Source organism: Canis aureus, chromosome 3 (genome assembly GCF_053574225.1).
Source record: "Canis aureus isolate CA01 chromosome 3, VMU_Caureus_v.1.0, whole genome shotgun sequence".
NCBI lineage: Eukaryota > Metazoa > Chordata > Mammalia > Carnivora > Canidae > Canis > Canis aureus.
In genome coordinates this window covers 88365841-88389376 of record NC_135613.1, presented here as the reverse complement: position 1 = coordinate 88389376, position 23536 = coordinate 88365841, and the positions used below count along the sequence as shown (strand labels likewise).

At 49.4% G+C, this 23536-nt stretch overlaps 1 protein-coding gene and 2 long non-coding RNA genes across 4 annotated transcripts in view; 1 reads left to right on the top strand and 2 right to left on the bottom strand.

Moving 5' to 3' along the window:
* The window catches only part of LOC144311564 (beta-galactosidase-1-like protein 3), a 42361-nt gene extending 39307 nt beyond the window's left edge, over nucleotides 1–3054 (bottom strand). For both annotated transcript variants that reach the window (XM_077894253.1, XM_077894254.1), the window contains exons 1-3: nucleotides 2587–3054; nucleotides 1593–1724; nucleotides 1271–1486 (exon numbers count right to left, since the gene is read on the bottom strand). In XM_077894253.1, coding sequence (XP_077750379.1) covers nucleotides 1271–1486; nucleotides 1593–1724; nucleotides 2587–2609 — 371 coding nt within the window. In that variant the 5' untranslated portion in view covers nucleotides 2610–3054. The remainder of the gene's footprint in view (nucleotides 1–1270; nucleotides 1487–1592; nucleotides 1725–2586) is intronic.
* Nucleotides 2617–17266, top strand: LOC144311567 (uncharacterized). Its single transcript, XR_013377177.1, has 2 exons — nucleotides 2617–2808; nucleotides 16785–17266. It is a non-coding gene; the product is annotated as an uncharacterized LOC144311567 (long non-coding RNA).
* A 1497-nt stretch (nucleotides 17267–18763) lies between these two features.
* LOC144311568 (uncharacterized) lies at nucleotides 18764–21889 on the bottom strand. Its single transcript, XR_013377178.1, has 3 exons — nucleotides 21769–21889; nucleotides 20680–21206; nucleotides 18764–19656 (listed from the first exon to the last, which is right to left on the bottom strand). It is a non-coding gene; the product is annotated as an uncharacterized LOC144311568 (long non-coding RNA).
* Between the last annotated feature and the right edge of the window lie 1647 nt (nucleotides 21890–23536).

Genomic DNA, 23536 nt, shown 5'->3' with positions numbered 1-23536 from the left:
CCTGTCATTTCCTCCAGAAGTGGAGGAGGAAAGGCTCTCCTCTCGACTCCGGGATTATTTATGATGAAATTCTTCGTAGCGTGGGTGAGCGGGCGCGGGGGTGACTGCCTCCAGCCTCGGGTACCGGCCCTGGGAGCACTGTCCCCTGCCACCCGAGGGCTGACTCATGGCAGGGGGGGAACACGGGGGCTGTGCTGACCCATGCGGGGCGGAGGGGACCCAGGGGGCTGTGCTGACCCATGCGAGGAGGGGGCGGCGGCCTCTGAGTCCAGGGAAGGTTTGCACGACTTGGGTCCGGGCCCCAGGAGGTTAGGGCCTGTCGTGAGTACCCGGGTGTGTCAGGACCAGGGCACAATTCCCCCAGAGGCGGAGAACTCAGCTACTTTTGAATTAACATCGTTTACTAACACGTGTAAACTTTACATTAGACACCCCAGGACGGGAGGCCTGCGGGGCTCAGGGGTTGGGCGCCTGCCTTCAGCCCAGGGCATGACCCCGGGGTCCTGGGATCGAGTCCTGCCTGGGGCCCTGCAGGGAGCCTGCTGCTCCCTCTCCCTGCCTCTCTGCCTCTCTCTGGGTCTCCCATGGATGAATAAATAAAATCTTAAATAGAAAACCAAGCCAGGGGGATCCCTGGGTGGCTCAGTGGTTTAGCGCCTGCCTTTGACCCAGGGTGTGATCCTGGAGTCCCGGGATCGAGTCCCACATCGGGCTCCCTGCATGGAGCCTGCTTGTCCCTCTGCCTGTGTCTCTGCCTCTCTCTCTCTCGTGTCTCTCATGAATGAATAAATAAAATCTTAAAAAAGAAAAGAAGAAAAGAAAAGAGAAGAGAAGAGAAAAGAAAGCGGAGCCAGCATGTAATTATCTGTATATATATCTGGGGCCTTTGTCATTGAACTGAGAGCTCCTAAGGACCCAAGGACTCTCCCATTAGAGAGGTTGGTTTTTTTGTTTTGTTTTGTTTGTTAAGAGTTTATTTATTCATCCATGAGAGACACAGAGTGAGGAGAGTCCCAGGCCGACGGAGCAGCAGGCTCCCTGCAGGGACCCGCCGCGGGACTCGATCCCGGGACCCGGGGTCACGGCCTGAGCCCCGGTGGCCCCTGAACCAGCCAGCCGCCGGGGGCCGGGTTGGCGCCGATCTCCGGCTCGCTCGGCTCTGGGTTCGTGTCCCGAGCCGGGCCCCGCGGGCTCGCGGTGAGGACGGCGGCCCCGGCCTGCGGGGGGGGGGGACCCCAAGGGCAGAGGTCGGAGCGCTGGCCGCACTCACGTGGTGACCGTGTTGAAGCCGCAGGCCTTCAGCTTCCGCAGGCGGTCCCCCCAGTACGCCCTGGGCACTCGGAAGTAGTGGATGGAGCCCCCGAAGACCTGGAACTTGTGCCCCCCCAGCGTGAAGCACGGCTTGCGGCCGCCGGGGCTCTGCGGCTCCAGGCCCGCGGCTCGGTCCTCCAGCTCCAGGGGCGTCAGGTGGGACCAGTTGAAGAGGCTGCGGACGGCGAGGGGGCCCGCTGCAGGCTCGGGGCAGGCCCGGGGGAGCCGGGGAGCCCCCCGGGGAGCCCCCCCGCCCCGCCCCGCGCCCGCCCCGGGCCCACCTGGACGGCGCGGGCCGCGGCTGCGCACTGGCGCCCGGGAGACCCAGCTTCGGTCTCGGTCGGGGCGCGAACCCCGAGAAGATGAGCGGCAGGAACGCGACGGCCAGGGCTCTGGTCCAGCTGCGGCGCCGGCTGCGGGGGGCGCGGTGAGCGGGCTGCGGGGGGCGGGGCGGGGCGGGGCCGCGGGGGGGGGGCGGGGCCGCGGGGGCGGGGCGGGCCCTGGGCGGGGCCCCGGGATGGGGGCAGACCCTGGGAGGAGTCCGGGATGGGGGCAGACCCCGGGGGCCTCCGGGATGGGGGGAGACCCTGGGGGCTCCGGGATGAGGGCCAGACCCTGGGGGGCTCCGGGATGGGGGCAGACCCTGGGGGCTCTGGGATGGGGTCAGACACTGGGGGCTCCGGGATGGGGGGGCCCTGGGGGGCTCTGGGATGGAGGCAGACACTGGGGGCTCCGGGATGAGGGGGCCCTGGGGGGCTCTGGGATGGGGTCAGACACTGGGGGCTCCGGGATGGGGGGGCCCTGGGGGGCTCTGGGATGGGGTCAGACACTGGGGGCTCCGGGATGGGGGGGCCCTGGGGGGCTCTGGGATGGGGTCAGACACTGGGGGCTCCGGGATGGGGGCAGACCCTGGGGGCTCCGGGATGGGGCAGACCCTGGGGGCTCCGGGATGGGGGGGCCCTGGGGGGCTCTGGGATGGGGGCAGACACTGGGGGCTCCGGGATGAGGGGGCCCTGGGGGGCTCTGGGATGGGGGCAGACACTGGGGGCTCCGGGATGGGGGGGCCCTGGGGGGCTCTGGGATGGGGTCAGACACTGGGGGCTCCGGGATGGGGGCAGACCCTGGGGGCTCCGGGATGGGGGCAGACCCTGGGGGCTCCGGGATGGGGCAGACCCTGGGGGCTCCGGGATGGGGCCCCCCCGGGTTGGCGCGCGCCGGGCGGGGCGGGGGCCTGGACGCGGCGGCCGGCTGCGGGGTGGCGCCCGGCGACCTCACCTGCTGCGCGCCCGGGGGCCCATGGTTGGCGCCCGCTGCCGCCGGGTCCCGCGCCGAGGTGTCGGGGGCGCGGGAAGCACGGGGCGGCGCCGGCCGAGTCCAGCCGCCGCGTGCGCAGGTGCCTTAGAGCCCTTCGGGGAGTCACGTGGGAGGGTGTGGCGCGGCGGCCGCGACCTGCGTGTCACCGGCCCGACGGGACCCGGGGCGGCGCGGCCTGTCCGGGTTAGACGCGGGGCCCCTGCGGACGGCGGGCGGGGTGCGGGGCGCGGGGCGCGGGGCGAGCGGAGGGGGGCGCTGCGGTCGGTGCAGCCGCGGGGGTGGCAGGGGCAGGCCCTGGAGAGCTGCGGGCGCGCGGCGAGATGCGACACCGCGGGGCCAGCGCCCCCAGCCGGTGAGCCCAGCCGGTGAGCCCAGCCGGTGAGCCCGCTCCGGGCCGCGATGCCGCGATGCCGGGCTAAGGGCCAGTCGACTCGAGGGCGTTGGGGAGGGAAAGCCGGTAGCTCCCGGCGACCGCCCGCGGGGGCAGATGCTACAGGAAGAGCCTGGATGACGCGGGTCCAGCCCAGGCCACTGCAGGAGATGCAGATGCGCTTCAGGGAGCTGCGCGGCCTCGAGGCCGCAGGTGGGGCCTCGCGAGGAACCTGCTGGGTTGGAACCCCCAGGGATGAAGACAGCTCCTCCCGATTTTCCCCTTCAAAGCCTCTGCCTCTTCTCTCCCATTTGTAAGAACACAGCGTGTGGCATCAGGTTGAAATCAGGACCATAGTTTACAGGAAACATTACGGGTTTCCTTCTCTTGGCTCACTCAGGGCAGGTGTACTTTTGTCAGCAACTTTGCAGGTTATCTCTTTTTTCTCATTCTCACGTCGGAAGCGATGGGCTTTGGGACTTTCCACACCTTACGCAGAAGCAGGGTGTGCTTCTAACTTCTTTGTGCTGTTTAACTTCTTTGAATATATATACCCTATTTTATAAATTTGGTTTAAACACCTACAGACCTTGGGATCCCCAGGTGGCTCAGCGGTTTAGCACCTGCGTTTGGCCCAGGGTGTGATGCTGGAGACCTGGGATCGAGTCCCACGTCCTAGGTCCCATGTCGGGTTCCCTGCAGGGAGCCTGCTTCTCCCTCCTCCTGTGTCTCTGCCTCTCTCTCTCTCTCTCTATATATATATATATAATAAATAAATCTTAAAAAATAAACTAAAAAATAAACACCTACAGACTTGGGATCCCCAGGGTAGCTGAGCAGTTTAGCACCTGCCTTTGGCCCAGGGGCGATCCTGAGGTCCCGGGATCGAGTCCCACATCAGGCTCCTGGCATGGAGCCTGCTTCTCCCTCCTCCTGTGTCTCTGCCTCTCTCTCTCTATGTCTATCATAAATAAATAAATAAATAAATAAATAAATAAATAAATAAATAAATAAATCTTGAAAAAATAAACACCTACAGACCTTTATTCTTCTTTGTCAAGATTTTAAAAACTATTCTATGGCTTGCACCTTTCTATATAAAATGTAGAACAGGCTTGTCTCTTTCCACAAAAAGCCATGCTAAAGTCTGGATAGGAATTGCAATCAACCCACAGATCCAAGTGCGCAGAGCTGACGTCTTGACTATGTCGAGTCCTCAAATCCATGCACACACTATGTATCTCCATTTCTTTTGGTCTTCTTCCACTTTTTTAACTCAGATTGTTGCGATTTTTTTTCCCCACACAGATCTTATGCATGTTTTGTCAGCTTTATACCTCACCGTTGCAATTTCTTTTGAGTGATTTTAAATGGTATTATATTTTTTTTAATTTTTATTTATTTATGATAGTCACAGAGAGAGAGAGAGAGAGAGAGGCAGAGACACAGTCAGAGGGAGAAGCAGGCTCCATGCACCAGGAGCCCGATGTGGGATTCGATCCCGGGTCTCCAGGATCGCGCCCTGGGCCAAAGGCAGGCGCCAAACCGCTGCGCCACCCAGGGATCCCCAATGGTATTATATTTTTAAGTTTGGTTTCAGCATATTCAGTCTTAGCATTTAGAGATGCCATTCAGTTTCTTGTACTGATGCTGGATTCTGTGAGCTTGGTAAACTCACTTAATTCTAAGAGGTTGTTGTAGGAATTGAAAATCCAATTCCTTGATATCTTCTACAGAGGCAATCTTTTCGTCTACAAATACAGTTTTATTTCTTTCTTTATGTCTTTTATTTCTTTTTCTTATCTTATTGTGGCAGCTAAAATTTCTAGTACTATATTGAATAAGAGTGGTAAGAGCTGACATCCTTACTTTGTTCCTACACTTAGGTAAAAAGATATTCAGTCTTTCACCATGAAGTATGATGTTGGATGTAGGGCTTGTATATATGTTGTCAAGTTGACGTAGTTCTCTGTACTCCCAACTTGCTGAGAGTTATTTTATTTATTTATTTATTTACTTACTTACTTACTTATTTATTATTTTTAAAATATATTTTGTTTATTCATGGGAGACACAGAGAGAGAGAGAGAGACAGGCAGAGGGAGAAGCAGGCTCCACGCAGGGAGCCCGACCTGGGACTCCATCCCAGGTCTCCAGGATCATGTCCTGGGCTGAAGGCGGCACTAAACCACTGAGCCACCAGGGCTGCCCCTACTGAGAGTTTTTTTAATGACTAGTGCTGGATTGTGTCAAATACTTGAATCCTATCTTCATTTTCTATAACATTACTCTCCTGATTTTCTTCCTGAAACATACTTTTGCCATGTACGGAATTTGCAGGCTATGTGATACAATGAGAAATATATATTTGGTCTTCATTCCCAGTTCCTGCTACACGGCTCCTAAAATACTTGGAATTTCCTGAGTGAAAGAGATAAGAAGAACAGTTTTTATTATTCATAACAAGCCGTTTTCAAACACATCTGAATTTATGTTAATGACATAACTTTTGGAAAGCCCTCTGGATGAGGAACTGGTTACCAGGGGACTGAACCACCGATTAGAAGGTTGGAACTTTCAGCACCTGCTCCCCAACTCTGACCTCTGAGGAGGGGAGAGGGACCGAAGGTTGAGTTAATCACCAGTGGCCAATGATTTCATCAATTGTGTCCGCATGATGAAGCCTCCATAAAAAGTCTAACTAAAGAAGTTCAGAGAGCTTCCACTGATGAGCATGTGATGAGGTGCTGGGAGGGTGGTAGGCCCAGAGAAAGTGCGGAAGCTTCATTCTCCTTCCTCATATCTGGGCCTGGCATCTCTTCCACCTGGCTGGTTTTGAGTTTTATCCTTTATAATAAACTGCTAAACCTCAGTGTTTCCCAGAGACCTGTGAGCAGTTGTAGCAAATTATCCAACCTGAGGAGGGAGTCATGAACAACTAATTTGTAGCCAATCAGAATGCCCAAGTGACATCCTGGGCCTGGAATCAAACGGGGTAGGTAGGGGACAGTCAGGTGAGACTGAGCCCTTAACCTGTGGGCTTTGTGCCTTGGATGATTGCTTCAAAAACTTTGAACCCAATTCTCTTTCTCCTCAGCTGCTCAGACTGCAATGATCTAAATGTTAGATGTTTTTTTTTTTTATTATCTGTTACTTTCCCACAGGTCCTGAGTTTCTGGATGATGATGATGATGATTATTATTATTATTATTATTATTATTATTTTGGCCTATTTGCTCTCTGCTGTTCAGATTGCGAATTCTATAATTCTCAAGTTCTTGGACCTTTCCCTCTATCCCCTGCTGTGATTATAGCCCTGCCTGCCCTGGTGTTTTTGGACGTGGGGGAGTGTCTCAGGACTGCAAAGAAAGAGAGAGACTCCCCAGAGTGGCCGCTGCTGTTGCTGGAAGCTCTTCCTACTGTGCTTCCCTTGGTGTCACTGGATGGGGAAAGGGAGTCCATACTCTAAATGACTACTTGGTATTTTATTTGAAGTATTAGTATTGAAACTGAAGCCTAAAAGAAATGTGTACACCATCTGTCACATTTTTAATTTTGGAAGAACTGCCCTACATATAGAAATTTTAAAAGCATTTATTTATTTATTTATTTATTTATTTATTTATTTATTTAAGATTTTATTTATTTATTAATGAGAGAGAGGCAGAGACACAGGCAGAGGGAGAAGCAGGCTCCCTGCAGGGAGCCCGACGTGGGACTCGATCCCGGGACTCCAAGATCATGCCCTGGGCCGAAGGCAAGCACTAAACCACTGAGCCATCCAGGGATCCCCAGAAATTAAAAAGTATTTACACTAAGATATAAGCAAGGATAAACTAAAAATATTTAAAGCCGTAACTGCTAGAACAGGTCGTATCAGGTGATGCCTCAAAATTGAAATTCATGTATTTGATTGAAGAAAAGAAAGTAGATTTTTTTTAGCTTTTTTGGATTGTATTCAAAAGGAAAACTTGTCAGATGGAAGGAAAAAAATGCTATAATGACCTTAAGAAATAAGAAATGGAAATAATCTGTAATAGCAAATGTGTCAGACGCCTTTATATTACTGGGAAAATATTAGGACAGAATAACTGTAATGCATCTAGGATATAGTTCTCTCACTATTCTTCTAATACCTTCAAGAAAAAAATTTAAATAAAGGATCGTGGTATTTGTTTTTGTGGGTAAAAATACACTAGTTGAAGCATCAAAATCATAGGCAAGAAATTATATTACATTATATATGTTATATTGATTATGTTGATCTTGTAATTCTTATTTAATTGTTAAGATTTAATAGGGGATCCCTGGGTGGCTCAGCGGTTTGGCACCTGCCTTTGGCCCAGGGCATGATCCTGGGGTCCCAGGATCAAGTCCCACATCAGGCTGCCTGCATGGAGCCTGCTTCTCCCTCTGCCTGTGTCTCTGCCTCTCTCTCTCTCTCTCTCTCTCTCTCTGTCTAAAATAAATAAATAAATAAATAAATAAATAAATAAATAAATAAATCTTTTAAAAAATAGTTAAGATTTAATACTGAAGATTCTTAAAAAATCAGGCTTCTTGCCTGGCTCTCATATTTATACATTTTTTCCAATTTTTGAAAATTCTTATAAATTAATCCAGCACTCTTAATTATCCCTACCATAGCAAACTGTTTATAATTCAGTTTCTCATATTTATCATTCAGTAAATTTAGCCATTTAAATAAGATGAAAATTACAGCAGTTTCCATAGTCTTAAAATCTAGAGCTTGAGCAGCTCCTCAGAGCTGCTTTCTATCTGCAAGACTGGGATGCTACCAATCAAGATGTAATGTGTAACATCTAAAAAAATGAAACATATTTATACTTTTACGTAAACAGCTTGAAAACAGACCAGGCAAAAATATTTAAAATCGTATTTTTCAGACATTGGACAGAAGGCAGCACAGGACTGTGATCCTTGAGATAAGGGATGCCACCCAGACAAGCCCTATGATTGCATGAGTCTACCGCTTGCAAGCAGGTTCTAGGTGCCGCCCAGGGAGAGGAATCCAAATAGGGGCCAGCATTCTTGCCAAATTGAGGAGATAGAGATCCCAATGCAGGAGGAGGAAGTCAGCTAAATTGTACTGAAGCAGCTACTTTGTAGAACAAAGTACCCAAGAGAAATCTGCACAGGAAGCTTCCGAGATCTTCAGAGAGGCTCCCAGGAGTCTTTGGCTGAGTTCTGAACTGGGCCTGCATGTGAGAAAACTACCAAGGCCAGGGAAAGAACAACTAAAAAGGATTTTAAGCAGAAAAAACCCTCAGGGCTCACACAGGGTAAGGAGGAGACAGTGAGGAGACAATCCCCCAATGCCTGGAGAACCCAGTAGAGTCCAAATAAGGATACTGCAATATACACTCCCTCTAACAAAGCTGCAGACAATCCCCGAAATGATCAAATTAATTCCAAGTGACAGTGACAACCCAGAGCAAAACCCCAAAATACATAAAGAATGACGACAAATCCAGCAAACCACATGATATTCACGATGTCCAGGATGCAATAAAAAATTACCAGGGAGGGGAGCCTGAGTGACTCAGTCAGTTGAACACCCGATTCGTGATTTCAGCTCAGGTCATGATCCCGGGGTCCTGCGATAGAGCCCTGCCAGGCTCCGTGCTCCGTGGGGAGTCTACTTGAGGATTCCCTCTCCCTCCCCACCACCCCCTCCCTGCTCATTCTCTCTCTCTCTTCCAAATAAATCTTTTTAAAAAATTACAAGGGAAGTTATGACGCATAACCTGGAGAAAATTTAATCCATAGAAACATACAAGTGAAGGAACTAGCAGAAAAGAATGTTAAAAATAGCTCTTATGCTCCATGTGGTCAAGAAGGTTGAGGAAAACATGAGCACGATAAAGAGAAAACTGAAGATTTTGAATAGGTCTGAATGTAATGTTCAGCAATCAGAAACACAAGGCACTGTCCTAAGTACGTCACATTCATTATGGCTTAACCCTCACAATCTTGTAAAGCAAGTGCCAGCGTGGTCTCTGGTTCATCAGCAAGGAAGCTGGGCACAGAGGTGTCAGCGACCTGTGTAATGTCACCCAGCAGGCTGGGGACAGAACTGGGGTTCAGATGGCCTTTGGGGGGACTGCTTCCGTGCTGCCCGGGTGCCCACAATGCAGAGCCGGCCTGCCGCATGGGCTCAGCAGGTGCCGGGAAGAGCTGGAGGGAGTCACCCACAGGGAGTACGCGCACACTTACCAGGAGAACATGGTTATGGGACTAGGGAAAGGGGCAGTGGAGTGGTTATGGGACTAGGGAAAGGGGCAGTGGAGTGGTTATGGGACTAGGGAAAGGGGCAGTGGAGTGGTTATGGGACTAGGGAAAGGGGCAGTGGAGTGGTTATGGGACTAGGGAAAGGGGCAGTGGAGTGGTTATGGGACTGGGGAAAGGGACAGTGGAGTGGTTATGGGACTGGGGAAAGGGGCAGTGGAGTGGTTATGGGACTAGGGAAAGGGGCAGTGGAGTGGTTATGGGACTAGGGAAAGGGGCAGTGGAGTGGTTATGGGACTAGGGAAAGGGCAGTGGAGTGGTTATGGGACTAGGGAAAGGGGCAGTGGAGTGGTTATGGGACTAGGGAAAGGGCAGTGGAGTGGTTATGGGACTAGGGAAAGGGGCAGTGGAGTGGTTATGGGACTAGGGAAAGGGGCAGTGGAGTGGTTATGGGACTAGGGAAAGGGCAGTGGAGTGGTTATGGGACTACGGAAAGGGCAGTGGAGTGCTCCTAACTAGCAGACCTTCAGGACCAGTCACTGTGAATCTGGAAAGCTCTGTTAGCAAATGAGAGGCCTTGGAAGTTTCCTTCCAAGGGCTCACCCTACTGCTCCCCTGGGCCCACCCTACTGCTCCCCTGGGCCCACCCTACTGCTCCCCTGGGCTCACCCTACTGCCAGCAGGAGGCAGTTGGAAGAGCTGATAACTGGAGAGCATTTAAAGAACCCTACTCGGGTCGCCGTGCGGTTAGCAGGCCTGTCTCGGGCGCCACCCAAACTGGGTGTGGTCAATCCTATTTCTGATGCCACGGGGGACCTGCGGGCCCCCAGCACGTGGTAGGCCCCGGGCACAGGGCAGTTTTTCAGTAAAAGGTCGTTGACCAGCATGTCATGTTTTGTTTCTGGGCGAAGCTGGAAAATGCCAGAAACCAGCTCCAAGCTTTCTGGTGTTGTGCAGTAGGCACCGCTTCCTTGCCCGCCATGGACCCCGTTTGGGAACTTTCTCAGAAAACAAAATTCAGGGTGCTTGTGGCAGTGAGTGTTCAGTAACGGGGTGTATTCAACCAGTCTCACCCAGCGTCCTTGACGGGGAGGGAACCAGGAGAGAGACCAACAGAACCCACGGCCCTAACCGTCCCTCCCCGTCCCTCGCCCCCTCGCCCGCCCGTTCTTGCCTGCAGTCACCTGCACACTCAGGTTATCACCCTTGCCCGCTTATCACACCTGCTGGCTGCTTAGGCCCCCCCCCACCACCAGGCCTCCTCAAACTCCACTTGGCCGCGGTGGCCCAGGCCTCCGCATTGCTCCTGATTACCAGCATCTTGTGGGTCTCGCTGAGCGAGGAGAAATCAAAGGGCTTCGTCACCTGGCACGTAGGACCCTCTAAATCCAAGCTCAAGGTAGCCTCGGCCTTGCCTCTCCTGCCCACACGCTCCCTGGCCACGGGCAGCTGGAGAGTGAGCGGCCCCCTCGAACACAAGCTGCCCCCCGCCGGCCACCCTGCGCGTGGGGAGGTGTCGCCTGAATCCATGCCCCCGCGTGAATCCTTTCCTTCCAGGTTCCTCCGGTCTGAAACGCTTTCTCCCTTTAACATGGGTTAACCATGAACTAACATTGCAACTCAACGTCTCATAATTTCCCTATTCAATTATCAGCCTTTCGAAGGCCGAAAACATGTTCTAAATCTGCCTTTTATCCTGTCCCCTTCCAGCATCTGAGTTCCTTAAATGGAGAATTCACTCAGAATAAGACTTAGTGCAGTTAAAAAGCCGATTTTGATGTCCAAGTGCTCCTATGCGATACCACCCAAAAGATGCTCATTTTTAGGAATGAAATTGTTCAGAAAGAGGTTTCTCGAGGTCTCTCCCAAGAACTTGCCAAAGGCTTAAATCAATCTAAATGATAAAAGAAAAGAACGACTGCAGAGATTGGATTAACATATAAAATAAGGGGAATTTGCATTGTTTAAATGGTAGAGCAAAGGCTGTGCTTTCCCCTCCTCTCCTTGCAAATAACCCCAAGTGACAAGAAAATGAAGGCAAAAAAAAAAAAAAAAAAAGCAAATTTGCATGTTCTTTGAAACTAAAAGATATCAAACAGACAACAGGCCCAAAACGGAGGCACTTAGGCCAAGCCTCATGTCACCAAACTGAGACTCAATTATAGCTTCAGCTTCAGCTCTCCCAGAATTGGAGTCTTAAACCGCTCAATGACCCCAATCCCAACCCCTGTGGTTATGTGTAATCCCAACCCCTTCGCTCAATGAGGAATCAGCGACCAGCAGTGAGATGGTCTCTAGGATACACCCTGCCTTCCCCTAAAGTAAAGAAACTTTGCATAAAGCAACCCAGCCTTTTGCCAGAATAATTTCCTTCAACGCCCTCCTTTCGGCCTATTAACAGTCTTTCATTTTGTGGGGCTCCTCAGAGCTGCTTTCTATCTGCAAGACTGGGATGCTACCAAATTCTAGCTTTTGCTCAAATAAGCAAAAAATGTTTAATATGACTCAGTTTATCCATTAACATCCTATGTCATGGTTCATGAAGTAAGACATACTGGAGTGAGGCTGCCAACGACTGCACTGCTGTCTCCACGGGGACCTGGGCCTGATAGGATTCTAGGCTGTGAACAAGCAACACCCCATATCCCTTCCCGAGGTAGGGAGCCCAAGAACCCCTCTAGCTTATACTCCCCCTGGAGCTCACACCTTCTCCTTATCCTGAGGCTGACCTGATGGCGGTGGCCAAATCGGCCTCATTTTAGTGTTAAATCTCCAGCCCACAGTGAACACCCGGAGTGTTACGAATGCGCTTGTTCAGTGCCCTGCTCCATCTTCCCTCGTGAATAATCCTAAATTTCCCTGCCCTTTCATCAGTATGTGTGTAATCCCACCCCCTGTGGTTACTAAGACCTGGCTCTCCCCTCAGCTGAGGAGCTGGGTTCAAGCTAGTCTCCGTCCCCTCCTTCGGGTGCCTCTAGCAGAGCCTTTCCTTGCTGCATGCTCTGCCTCGGCGCTTGGCGCTGCTGTGCGCACCGGACGAACTTGGGTTTGGTTCCGTAACTATCACCTGAAATGCTGTGTCCTAAAATCCCAAAGTTACGTTTGGCCAAAAATATGGTTTTTTTTTTTTTAATTTATTTTTTATTGATGTTCAATTTACTAACATACAGAATAACCCCCAGTGCCCGTCACCCATTCACTCCCACCCCCCGCCCTTCTCCCCTTCCACCACCCCTAGTTCGTTTCCCAGAGTTAGCAGTCTTTACGTTCTGTCTCCCTTTCTGATATTTCCCACACATTTCTTCCCCCTTCCCTTATATTCCCTTTCACTATTATTTATATTCCCCAAATGAATGAGAACATATAATGTTTGTCCTTCTCCGACTGACTTACTTCACTCAGCATAATATGGTTTAGAAGGTGTTTTGAGATACGGTCTCCAAAGCCACTGTCCTGCTGCCACTCCCCTCTGCCCACCCCGACGTGGACAGTTCTTCAGTGCAGCTCATGTCCTATTATCTTGTTCTTTGACATTGTATTTTTAGCCACAGCATTTACTTTGTGTTTTTCCAGTAATTTTGTATTTTGGGTTTACATCAAGATAAGACTCATATATAAAGCTGCTGAGACTCACCAGCCTGATGGTTATTTTGCTTTTAACATAAATAAAAAGCCAATTTTTATGTGTCACTGAATGCGGGAACGTTTATACATACGTTTTGATTCTGTTCTTTTCTCTTTGTAATCAGAAGTAGCAAGTTTCAAGGCAACTGATGATTTTAACTAAAGCTGTTACATGAAAAGTGTGGGTAGCAGAGGCCCCTGAAACAAGTACAAATAAGTAAACATTAGCTGCTCTAATAAGATAATGTTCAAAAAGTGGCCCCAAAGTCCCACAGAGGAGAAATTCACTGGGTGCCCATTGTTTGTAAGCTGGCTCTGGACAGCATCCTCCTCCAGGGAGTACCTCGCTGTCTCTGATAAGTCAAGGACTGACTCTATGAGTTTTATTACACGCGCTTTGGTAGACAACCAACTGATTTCTTCGGCCTCAAAAGAGGAGGAGGACTGGTGACAAATAACAATCTCCCTTTTCTGTTGAATATTAAAATTTGTAGAGAATAAATTCTCTGATCTAAATTCTGTGAGTAGAAAATCAAATCTGTTTAAGCCGTTAACAAAATCGAACAGTAATTTTTAAAACTCTAAATTTTACCACATCAGAGTTTGGATTGAAGTTAGAAAATATCATTTTAGGGGATCCCTGGGTGGCGCAGCGGTTTAGCGCCTGCCTTTGGCCCAGGGCGCGATCCTGGAGACCCGGGATCGAATCCCACGTCGGGCTCTCGGTGCATGGAGCCTGCTTCTCCCTCTGCCTATGTCTCTGCCTCTCTCTCTCTCTCTCTGTGTGACTATCATAAATAAATAAAAATTAAAAAAAAAAAAAAGAAAATATCATTTTAGTTGTTTCAGGGACTAGCATTTTACTGTATCTTAAAATGGCTTTCGAGAAAGAATGACGTAGCCTGGTAAAGTGTGTGATACATCTCGACTGTATCTTAATGCCAGAAATTTCATATTCCTTGCTACTTGTGGTGTGAAGATGTTTAAGTGAGACCAGTAAACATATGGTCCCGTCCAACTCAGCTGGATGGAGGTAGACTTTGAGTATATATAGTCACAAAGGGCAGCTGGAGAAATGTGAATATGCCAAAATTATTTAGCCTCCAATTTAAGTTATATTAGTTTACTAGTACTACTAGATAATCATAACTTTCCTTAGTTAGACGTAGTACCCACTAAATTCAGGAATATGTCATCTACAGTGCCCACATTGGTTTAGAATACAGGATTTTAAGATCCTCCAACATCATGCTAAAATATTTTAATAGAATCATGCTATCTCTTAAAAAAAAAAAAGATACTCAATTCCCACTGTCAAAAAACAAAATTCAACTGGATAAATTTCAGGATCCAATGGTCTTATTCAATGATTCGTGACTCGGGCAGCCTCCCATCTAGCAGATAGAAAGGAGTCCGAAGAATCGAACACAACCAGTGACTTTTATAGACATGATCGGGGAAGGACAAGGAAAGAGCAGATTAGCTCATCTTTCTTTTGGGACTGGAAGGAGTTTGTCAGATGAATTAAGTCAATAATGCTGACCAGAAAGCTCCATATTTACTGGTTTAGGATTACCTTCTGGGGAGGTTGAAACTGCAGTTAGGTCAGATACTCAGTTTTGGTTCGGCTACATGGGCTTAGCACAAGCGACTCCATTTGGGATCTGTTGTATCTTTTTTAACACCACAAATTTCTGCTCTATGGGGGCAGAGACTGAGTGTCCAGTTCACTCTTGGATCCTAACACCTAAAAAAACATCCTGGCATATGAAAAACCTCCCACAAGTGCTTGTTGACAACATAAATGATTTAAGCAACTTCAGGAGGAGGGTTGGATCCTCCTAATATGAAGGAAATGCCAGCCTGAGGTGTGATGCACAGGCTCAGAGGGAGGGAAGCCTCCTGAGTCTGGGGAATGAGTTTTGGTAGCAAGAAGCAGAGAGCACAGGACTGGCCATCCTTTGAGATAAAAAGACAAGTCACTGGTCTTTGTGAAACTAGTTAACTTAAGCCAACTAGGAAAAAAATGTATGACTTAATAGGAATACTATCAGAACCGAGTTATCAGAGTTGTCTTGCCTTTCCAAGAGTATTTCCACACCAAAATGAATGTGCACTCTAATTTTACTAGGGAGGGTAACATTAATGAAAAAAATCTATAAAACAAAGAACTGTAGTTCCCGTGTCTCCATAACTAATTGTGTGATCTGAAGTTAGTGCATTTTAAAATCCAAACTTATGGGATCCCTGGGTGGTGCAGCGGTTTAGCGCCTGCCTTTGGCCCAGGGCGTGATCCTGGAGACCCGGGATCGAATCCCACGTCGGGCTCCCGGTGCATGGAGCCTGCTTCTCCCTCTGCCTGTGTCTCTGCCTCTCTCTCTCTCTCTCTCTCTCTCTCTGTGACTATCATAAATAAATAAAAAGTAAAAAATAAAAAATAAAATAAAATAAAATAAAATCCAAACTTAACTTAGTGGGAGCCAGTCTACACCTGCAGTTCTCCCCACAAAGAAGACTGGCATCCATATTACCAGGAGTGGGGGTGTAGCCCAGTGAAACCCATAAAAGAGTTTGTGGCCAGGTTGAGAACAGTTTTCAGGAACAGATGCTGAGTGCATATTTTTATTTTTATTTATTTATTTATTTATTTATTTATTTATTTATTTATGATAGTCACACAGAGAGAGAGAGAGAGAGAGAGGCAGAGACATAGGCAGAAGGAGAAGCAGGCTCCATGCACAGGGAGCCCGACGTGGGATTTGATCCCGGGTCTCCAGGATCCCACCCTGGGCCAAAGGCAGGCACCAAACTGCTGCGCCACCCAGGGATCCCCTGAGTGCATATTTTTAAAGCATGACCCATAAAGTGGCTTCCCAATTGGAAAGAAAATGAGTGAAAATAGCAGTGAGGGTGACAGAACATGAGAGACTCCTAACTCTGGGAAACAAACAAGGGGTAGTGGAAGGGCAGGTGGGCCGGTAGATGGGGTGACTGGGTGATGGGCTTTGAGGGGGTGACTTGGCAGGATGAGCACTGGGTGTTATGCTATATGTTGGCAAATTGCACTCCAATATAAGAAAGAAAAAAAGTGGCTTCCCGGTTGTAAGAAGGAGACACCCCAAGTTAAGAAAACATCCAATGGCTGTCCTCAATGAAGCAGTTTCCTGCTCGGTCACTCTAAGAAAGAGTGTCCACCTACAGTAGGTTGGGAAACCATTCTAGCTAGAGACAAATCACTCCAATCCAAGGAAGAACCTAAACAATAAGGACTGATAAATGAAAAAGAGTAGCTTGATTTTCCACTAAGGCATCTTTCAAGTAGAACGGCTCTAGGATTGGGGTCTAGGAAGTTCCCTTCGGTTAAAAAAAAAAGTGAGGGTTGCCTGGGTGGCTCAGTCGGTTAAGCATCTGACCTTTGGTTTCGGCTCGGGTAGTGATTTCAGGATCATGAGGTTGAGCCCTGGTCTGCCCTCAACCAGGGTCTGCTTGAGATTCTCTTCCTCCCTCTCCCTCTGCTCCTGCCCTGGCTCGTGCTCACTCTCTCTCTAAGATAAATAAATTTTAAAAAATCCTTTTTAAAAGTGATAAAGGATATAGCCAAGAGGCAAAATAAGCCAGAGGGTGAGGATATATAGAAGTAAAAATGATCTCAGGTATCAGTGAGGTCAGGTGGGGGCAGGTCCGGGACACACGCAGGGAGATCCTGGAGGTGTGTGCGGGTGAAATCAAGCGGAGGGAATAGGAAAAGCCCTGGGGATGGTGACCAAGGGGGCCCGAGCACAAGCTCGTGGCCCGAAGGAAGGCAGACAGTGAGGACGGCCATCCCTTCACTCCCCCACCTCCTCGTTTAAATATATCCGGGGAAGACAAGGAAGGACAAACCACAGGGAATTCGTATCCTCTATTTTCTTCGCAGGCAACCCGGGAACCTGCGGAGCAGCCCTGACCGCGCGGAAGTCAGACTCGGTGCTGAGAATGAGTCCGATGGAAGACTCTCTGGGCTGTGTGGCAAGTTTGCTGTGGCCGCTTTTTCTAATTACTGAGCAAGTAGAGAGATGTCACCGAAGCCCCTCGATACGACTGTAACAACTCAGCCCCAGCAAGCAACCTGACCCGAGAGAAATGTATCTTGACTACAAAGAGGACAAAGTCCCTTTGATACTAAAAGTTATGTGAGGACACATAAAGACCTGGGACCTCTAGGCGAGGGAGGAGAAGCCATCAACTGGTCCGTGCAGAGCTGGGGCCGCAGAAGGGATATTTGCAAAGAGAAGAAAAGGTGTGTCCCCAGAATGTGAGACCGGACACACTCACCCTCAGCTCGCCTGCCTCACGCACGACCTTAATTCTCTGAGATGATTCTCCTCGTGGTTAAATTTGGTCTTATTTGCTACCTCCCCACTGTCTGCGGTGTCTGCTTGTCTATTATTACTATAATAGGGACGGGACAAGGAGGGATCCACAACATTGCCTTTAACCACAGGACATAGATATGTTTCCAAAAAGTCACCTTACTTCCTGAAATTTAGAATTAGAGAAGTACGTGCAACGTAGAGAAATAATCAGATTCTTTTATTTGTTCAGAAATAAGGGTGTCACCTGGATGATGCTGTGTGCTAGACTCAAAGGCCAATGATACGTTTCCTACCCTCAGGTTGTTTGAGCCTTGATGAGGTGATAATAAAATAAAGAGGAGTCCAGGGCAGCCCGGGGGGCTCAGCGGTTTAGCGCCGCCTTCGACCCAGGGCGTGATCCTGGAGACCCGGGATCGAGTCCCACGTCGTCGGGCGCCCTGCATGGAGCCTGCTTCTCCCTCTGCCTGTGTCTCTGCCTCTCTCTCTCTCTCTCATGAATAAATAAATAAAATTATTTAAAAAAAAAAAGGAGTCCAAGTCTCAGGGCAATATGTCAAGCTCCTGGGTGGAGAGGGCCCTCCCTGCACAAGGCCTTATGAGTAGAAAGGGATTCAAGGAAAGGGTTTATTCACTTAAACAGGCTCCTGAAAAGTGAGAAATTCTCCAGGTGTATAAGAGTGGAAGGACTTCTAGGCCATAACAAAATGTGTAAAAATAGAATACCGAGAAATTACAAGGAATTTTCCAGAAGTAGAGAAATACAGGTCCTTGGAATTCCTAAAGCAGAACATAAAAGGTAATGGGCTTGGCAGCTGAGGTTACAGAGGCAGAAGGTTCAGCCTCGACACTCAGGAAAGAGAAGGGGGGGGGGATGGCGCTGGGGTGGGGGGATTGGAACAGAGAGACTTGCTCAAATTCCTTCCAGCCAGCGCCTCCGGGTGGTAGCAGAGGGAATGCAATCGTGGGGTCCGCAGAGATTATAGCATAAAACCATTAAAACACAAAGATCAAGCTAATGACATGGAAGCCAGGTCACAATAGTATTTGATTTAAAAAGCAAGTGACAGGACAATCTGCGCACCGTCCCTCGAACGTGAGTTGCTTGCTGAAAAGATCATTGTAACAGTAAGAGCTTCTCAGTTTTGAGAGCTCAGTGTGCTTCGAGCATTGTGCTGAATAATAGACAAAATATGCTGTTATCTCATTTTTGCCTCACAGTGACCGACTGACACGAAGCACTTTCCATCTGCAGAAGGACGGCTTTGTCTGAACAACTTGCCCAGAGAGGGAGGGCCTGGAACTGGATCCACAAAGCACCAGGGGTCCCTGCTCAACTCCTGCACTTGCACCAAACTGAAATCTTAGAAAAGGGATATTTTAACAGAATAAATCTGTAGAAATTGTAGGAAATATATGAATATTTCTGCAGTGAAACATCTGAACATTCATATTAAGGATGATAAATAAAGATAATTAAAAAGTGTAAAGTCAGTTCATAACAGGTTTTGTTGATTAATTTTGTTATTTTTTTTTTTTAATTTTGTTATTTTCATCAAACTTACACTTGGGTCAAGATTTGCTGCCAGATGATTTGGGCGGAAAAAAATACAAAGCTTCACAAAATTTTGTAAACGTCAGAATTATGGATGAGGGATTACAAAACTTGAAAATTTTGACATTATCATTGACATAGAGTTCCAGTTTCGAGTTAGCTAAGTGATATATCTGCAGTCTTCCTCCCTTGCACCAAGTGGAAACAATCAAGAAGACAGACTTTATTTTCAATAAGTGAATAATAAGTAAACTCAAAAGCAGGGGGGGAAGATAGCTCAGAAGTCCAGAAAACAGGAATCCCATAGAAACAGAAAGCAAATGGGATTTTACAAGGGAGCATAGCCACTCAGGATGGCCGTGATGAGGGCCCAGCCCCAACAAGACGGGAGGAACCTACGGGAGCCCCAGGGCTACAGAGGTAAGGTCCAGCTGCTGCCGGAGGCCAACAGACAGAGGGTTTCGACCCAACTGCAGACCTCCCAGCCCTGGGAGCGGCTCACGCACTCCAGCCCTCAGGCCTACAGGTGGAAGTGGCTCCTTCTCCTGCTGGTGCAAGCCCCAAGGTGCTCCCCTATCCCCTACTGGCTTTATCTTCACCCCTAACAATGCTCACACCTCAATCACACCCCTTCTGAGTGCACTCCTCTTCCCTTGGATAATAAACCCTTAAAACGAGGTTTCAGAACTAGGTTACAAAGATGTTTAATAAACACACAGACAACTTTCTTGGCGGAGGGCAATGGGACATCCTTGGTGTTGGTGGATGGCATGACTACTCCGATGGTCACCGTGGCAGGCACGGGGTGGAGAGCAGCTGGAAGGCAGGCCTGGGCGATCAAGCGGCTGGGCACTGGCTCCCACGGCAACAAAGATGGTGAACTAGGCAGGGTGTGTACACGGCCCAAGAAAAGTGGAGAAAAGACAACTTAAAAGCTTTGAATGCCCAGCTCAGGAATGGGGAAGGGGATCAGAAAGTCTTTGATGGAGGCTGGCACAGTAAGAGTGGACTCAGTCACAGCAGCAGCAGACACAGAGGAGCTGAGAACACCTCCCTCCGACCTCCCCTTACATCAGCCGTCCTCCCCCCCCCCCCCCCCCCGCCACGACCCGCTAGCAGAGTGCAAGGCCGGTCTGGGAGAGAAGGGTCTATAGATAGAGTGTCGGGGTTTTACTGATTGGTATTAATAGGAGTCTGGGGATCATGTATGGGGTTTGGTTCTCCGTGTGTTAAGCCAGGCCTAGAGAGACGAAAATACAAAATTAGAGCACAGGGACGCCTGGGTGGCTCAGTGGTTGAGCGTCTGCCTTTGGCCCAGGGCCTGATCCAAGGGTCTCAGGATCGAGTGCCATGTCGGGCTCCCTGCATGGAGCCTGCTTCTCCCTCTGCCTGTGTCTCTGCCTCTCTCTCTCTCTTGCTGTGTCTCTCATGAGTAAATCAATAAAAATCTTTAAAAATTTTTTTAAATTAAAAAATAAATAAAATTAGAGCACACGGAATTCACTGAAAGGATTTGAAAAAATATACAGATAGATATAGATGACAATGGGTATAGTAACACTCAATAAATGACAAAATAGGGTTTAAGGCAAAAGGATTTGATAGCATTACGGAATGCTAGTGCTTAAGTGAGGAAAAGGAAATCTGCAAAGAAAACCTAACAATCCCGATCATGTGTAAATGTAACCATGTAACCGCAAAATACATAGCAGGCAACACACACATAGAATTAAAAATAATACTTTCAGAAAACTAAAAGTAGAGTGGAAATTCTCCTACATAATAAGGTGCTACATCGGTTTAGAAGGGTTTTATTCAGTCATCTTATAATAATATTTTTTTCTCTAAACAAGAAATCAGGATGAGAAGGACCCTTGGATCAGGTATTTCAAGGACACACTCACCTTCTCAGCCTTTCTCGTGTTTTCCACTGCCCTTTGGGACGTGGACTGTCCAAGCGGGACCCATTGAGGCCGGGGCTGCAGCGGCTTCGGGCATCGAGCACAGGCTCGGCCACGCTGGCATGGACATCTGTTTGTGTTTCTCTTTTTAAAAGTGAGAAGGTGGGGATCCTCCGGGTGGCTCAGTGGTTTAGCTCCTGCCTTCCATGCTGGAGTCCCGGGATCGAGTCCCACATCGGGCTCCCTGCATGGAGCCTGCTCCTCCCTCCTCCTGTGTCTCTGCCTCTCTCTCTCTCTCTCTCTCTCTATCGTAAATAAATAAATCTTTTTTAAAAAAAATAGAAGTGAGAAGGTTTTCGGGCAGAACCTCCCTGACGTCTCCCGGCTCCTGAAGGCGCGTCGCCCGTCCCCAGAGCCGTGGCTGGCGGCACAACGGGGTCACCGCAGCTGGCCTCCAGCATCAAGACGGAGCTGGCCAGCAGGCAGGGGGACCCCCGCTGAGGCCTGGGTCCGCGGGAGACTTCAGCTTTCTGTATCAGGAAGAGTGGAAGGACATTTGGAAACCCCAAGCCCACACCAGCATGGCCACCGCCCCCCGGGGTGACACAAGAAGCATTGCTGGGCGCAGACACACGGGCCGCGAAGCAGTAGACGGGAAGCAACTGCCCCCCACTCTTCCCACCCCGGGGCGCAGGCCGAGCGGCCACCAGGGGCTCAACCCCAGCCCTCACTGCCCTCCGTGTTTAGGGGCAGAGGCGGGAAACCACCACACCCTGCAGACACTTCTCTGGTGCAAGAAGTGACCTTAGAAAACCCTGCGGCGGATGCCAGCCCGTGGCCGCCCGTGGCCGCCGTCGGTGAAGCCACCTGAGGCGCGTCGGGCCAGCTTTCTGCTAAGCTAACGAGCCGCTAGGAGAACAGGAGCTCCAGGGCACTCAGATCCACCGCCTCTAAACCCACCGCCGCGTCCTCATTAAATAGAGTTACTATCTGTGCCGTTTGTCACTGATGCGGAGCACACTGCTTCCCGCAGCTCCGCCCAGGACTGAGACACCGATGGCCCCACGCCCTGCGACCGACCGCGTGACATACCCAGCACGAGTGTCCTCATGATGAGTTAGTGCCCGCCCCGGGGGCAAAGGCTGCGTGCGGCTCTTAGTCCCATTTCTGCAATAGGAAAAGAGAGACTTTCTCACTGCACCTTTGTCCCAGCCCACCTTTCGAGCTCTGACGTACATATGGCCAACCAATTAAAGTTTATTGTCCCCTCTTTTTTTTTTTAGATTATTTATTTATTTATTCATGAGAGACACAGGGAGAGAGAGACACAGAGGGAGGCAGAGACACAGGAGGAGGGAGAAGCAGGCTCCATGCAGGGAGCCCGACGTCAGACTGGATCCCGGGACTCCAGGGTCAGGCCCTGGGCTGAAGGAGGCACTAAACCGCTGAGCCCCCTGGGCTGCCCTTATCGTCCCCTCTTAAAAATAAGCCAGTCTTTTTGTCCAGAGCAATGAGTTCCACCATTGTCCTGCTGTTAGTACAAGTGACCGAAGAAGCCAAAGCAGGTGGCCAGAGGACAACCTGAGGCAGTCAATGTCCAGGTTCAAGTTTTTCCAGGCGGATCTTGGTTCTGACCGATATGAGCTGTCAGACCATCCACTGACATCAAAGAAAGCACAGTGTGATCTGTATCCGTCTGTCTGCTGAGACTGAACAGGCACAAAGGAAAAAAAAAAAGTGGGTACTTTGCCATAAAAAAAAGGAAGAGAAATGTTCTGTTCCTTCTCAAATTCTCATTATCCCCCAGCTCCTGAGTTCTGGGCCCCTGGGAGCTGAGCCAAGGATAGGGTGCTATGGCTACACGTGACACCTACGTGACTGATGAGGCCCAGGCGAGCTGACTCCACGGGGCTGCCCTTGGAGAGAACAGCGTAGCTCCTGCACGGGTCAAAAGAACTGTCTTGAGGGCTCTCAGTCTTCTGCGGCGGTTTCATAATAGACATGATGGTTGTACACGTTTGGCTTTGTCAGTCCAGACACCATTTTTTTTTTTTTTTTAGTCTCAGAGGTAGAATTTAGTGATTCATCAGTTGCGTCTGACACCCAATGCTCCATCAAATTCCCTCCTTAATGCCTGTTACCCAATTGTCACTTCCCCCCAGTGACCTCCTCTTCAGCAACCCTACTTGTTTCCTGGAGTTCAGTGTCTCTTATGGTTTGCCTCCTGCTCAATTTTCATTTTATTTTTCCTTCCCTTCCCCTATGTTCACCTGTTTTGTTTCTTAAATTCCACACAGGAGTGAGATCATATGGTCTTTGTCTTTCTCTGACTGACTTACTCTGCTTAGCCTAATACCCTCTAGCTCTGTCCACATCATTGCAAATGGCAATATCTCTTCATTCTTTTTGATGGCTGAGTAATGTTCCATTGTGTGTATATAGATCACATCTTCTTTGTCCATTCATCTGTCGATGGACATCTGCATTCTTTCCATATTTTGGCCATTGTGGACATTGCTTCTATAAACATTGGGGTGCATGTGCCCCTTCAAATCACAAGATACCTTTCTTTAGATGAAATTGCTTCATGCACACGTGCATTGTTGTATGCACACGTCACATAAAGACAGTACCTAGTGAACTGCATCTGTTTCCATAGGGAGGTCTTTCATAATCCAGCCCTAGATGACAGCTAAGATATTATTATTGGTCCACTGGTCTGTGTAGAGGTCTTCAGCCTTTGCTCCGAGGCAAGAACACCATTTGAAAAATCAGTCCACTGTGAAAGTAAGGAAAGTATAGGAAGGGAGAGATAGGGGGCTCCTGCCTAGGCTCCAAAACTATTATTCCCGGCAGGCAG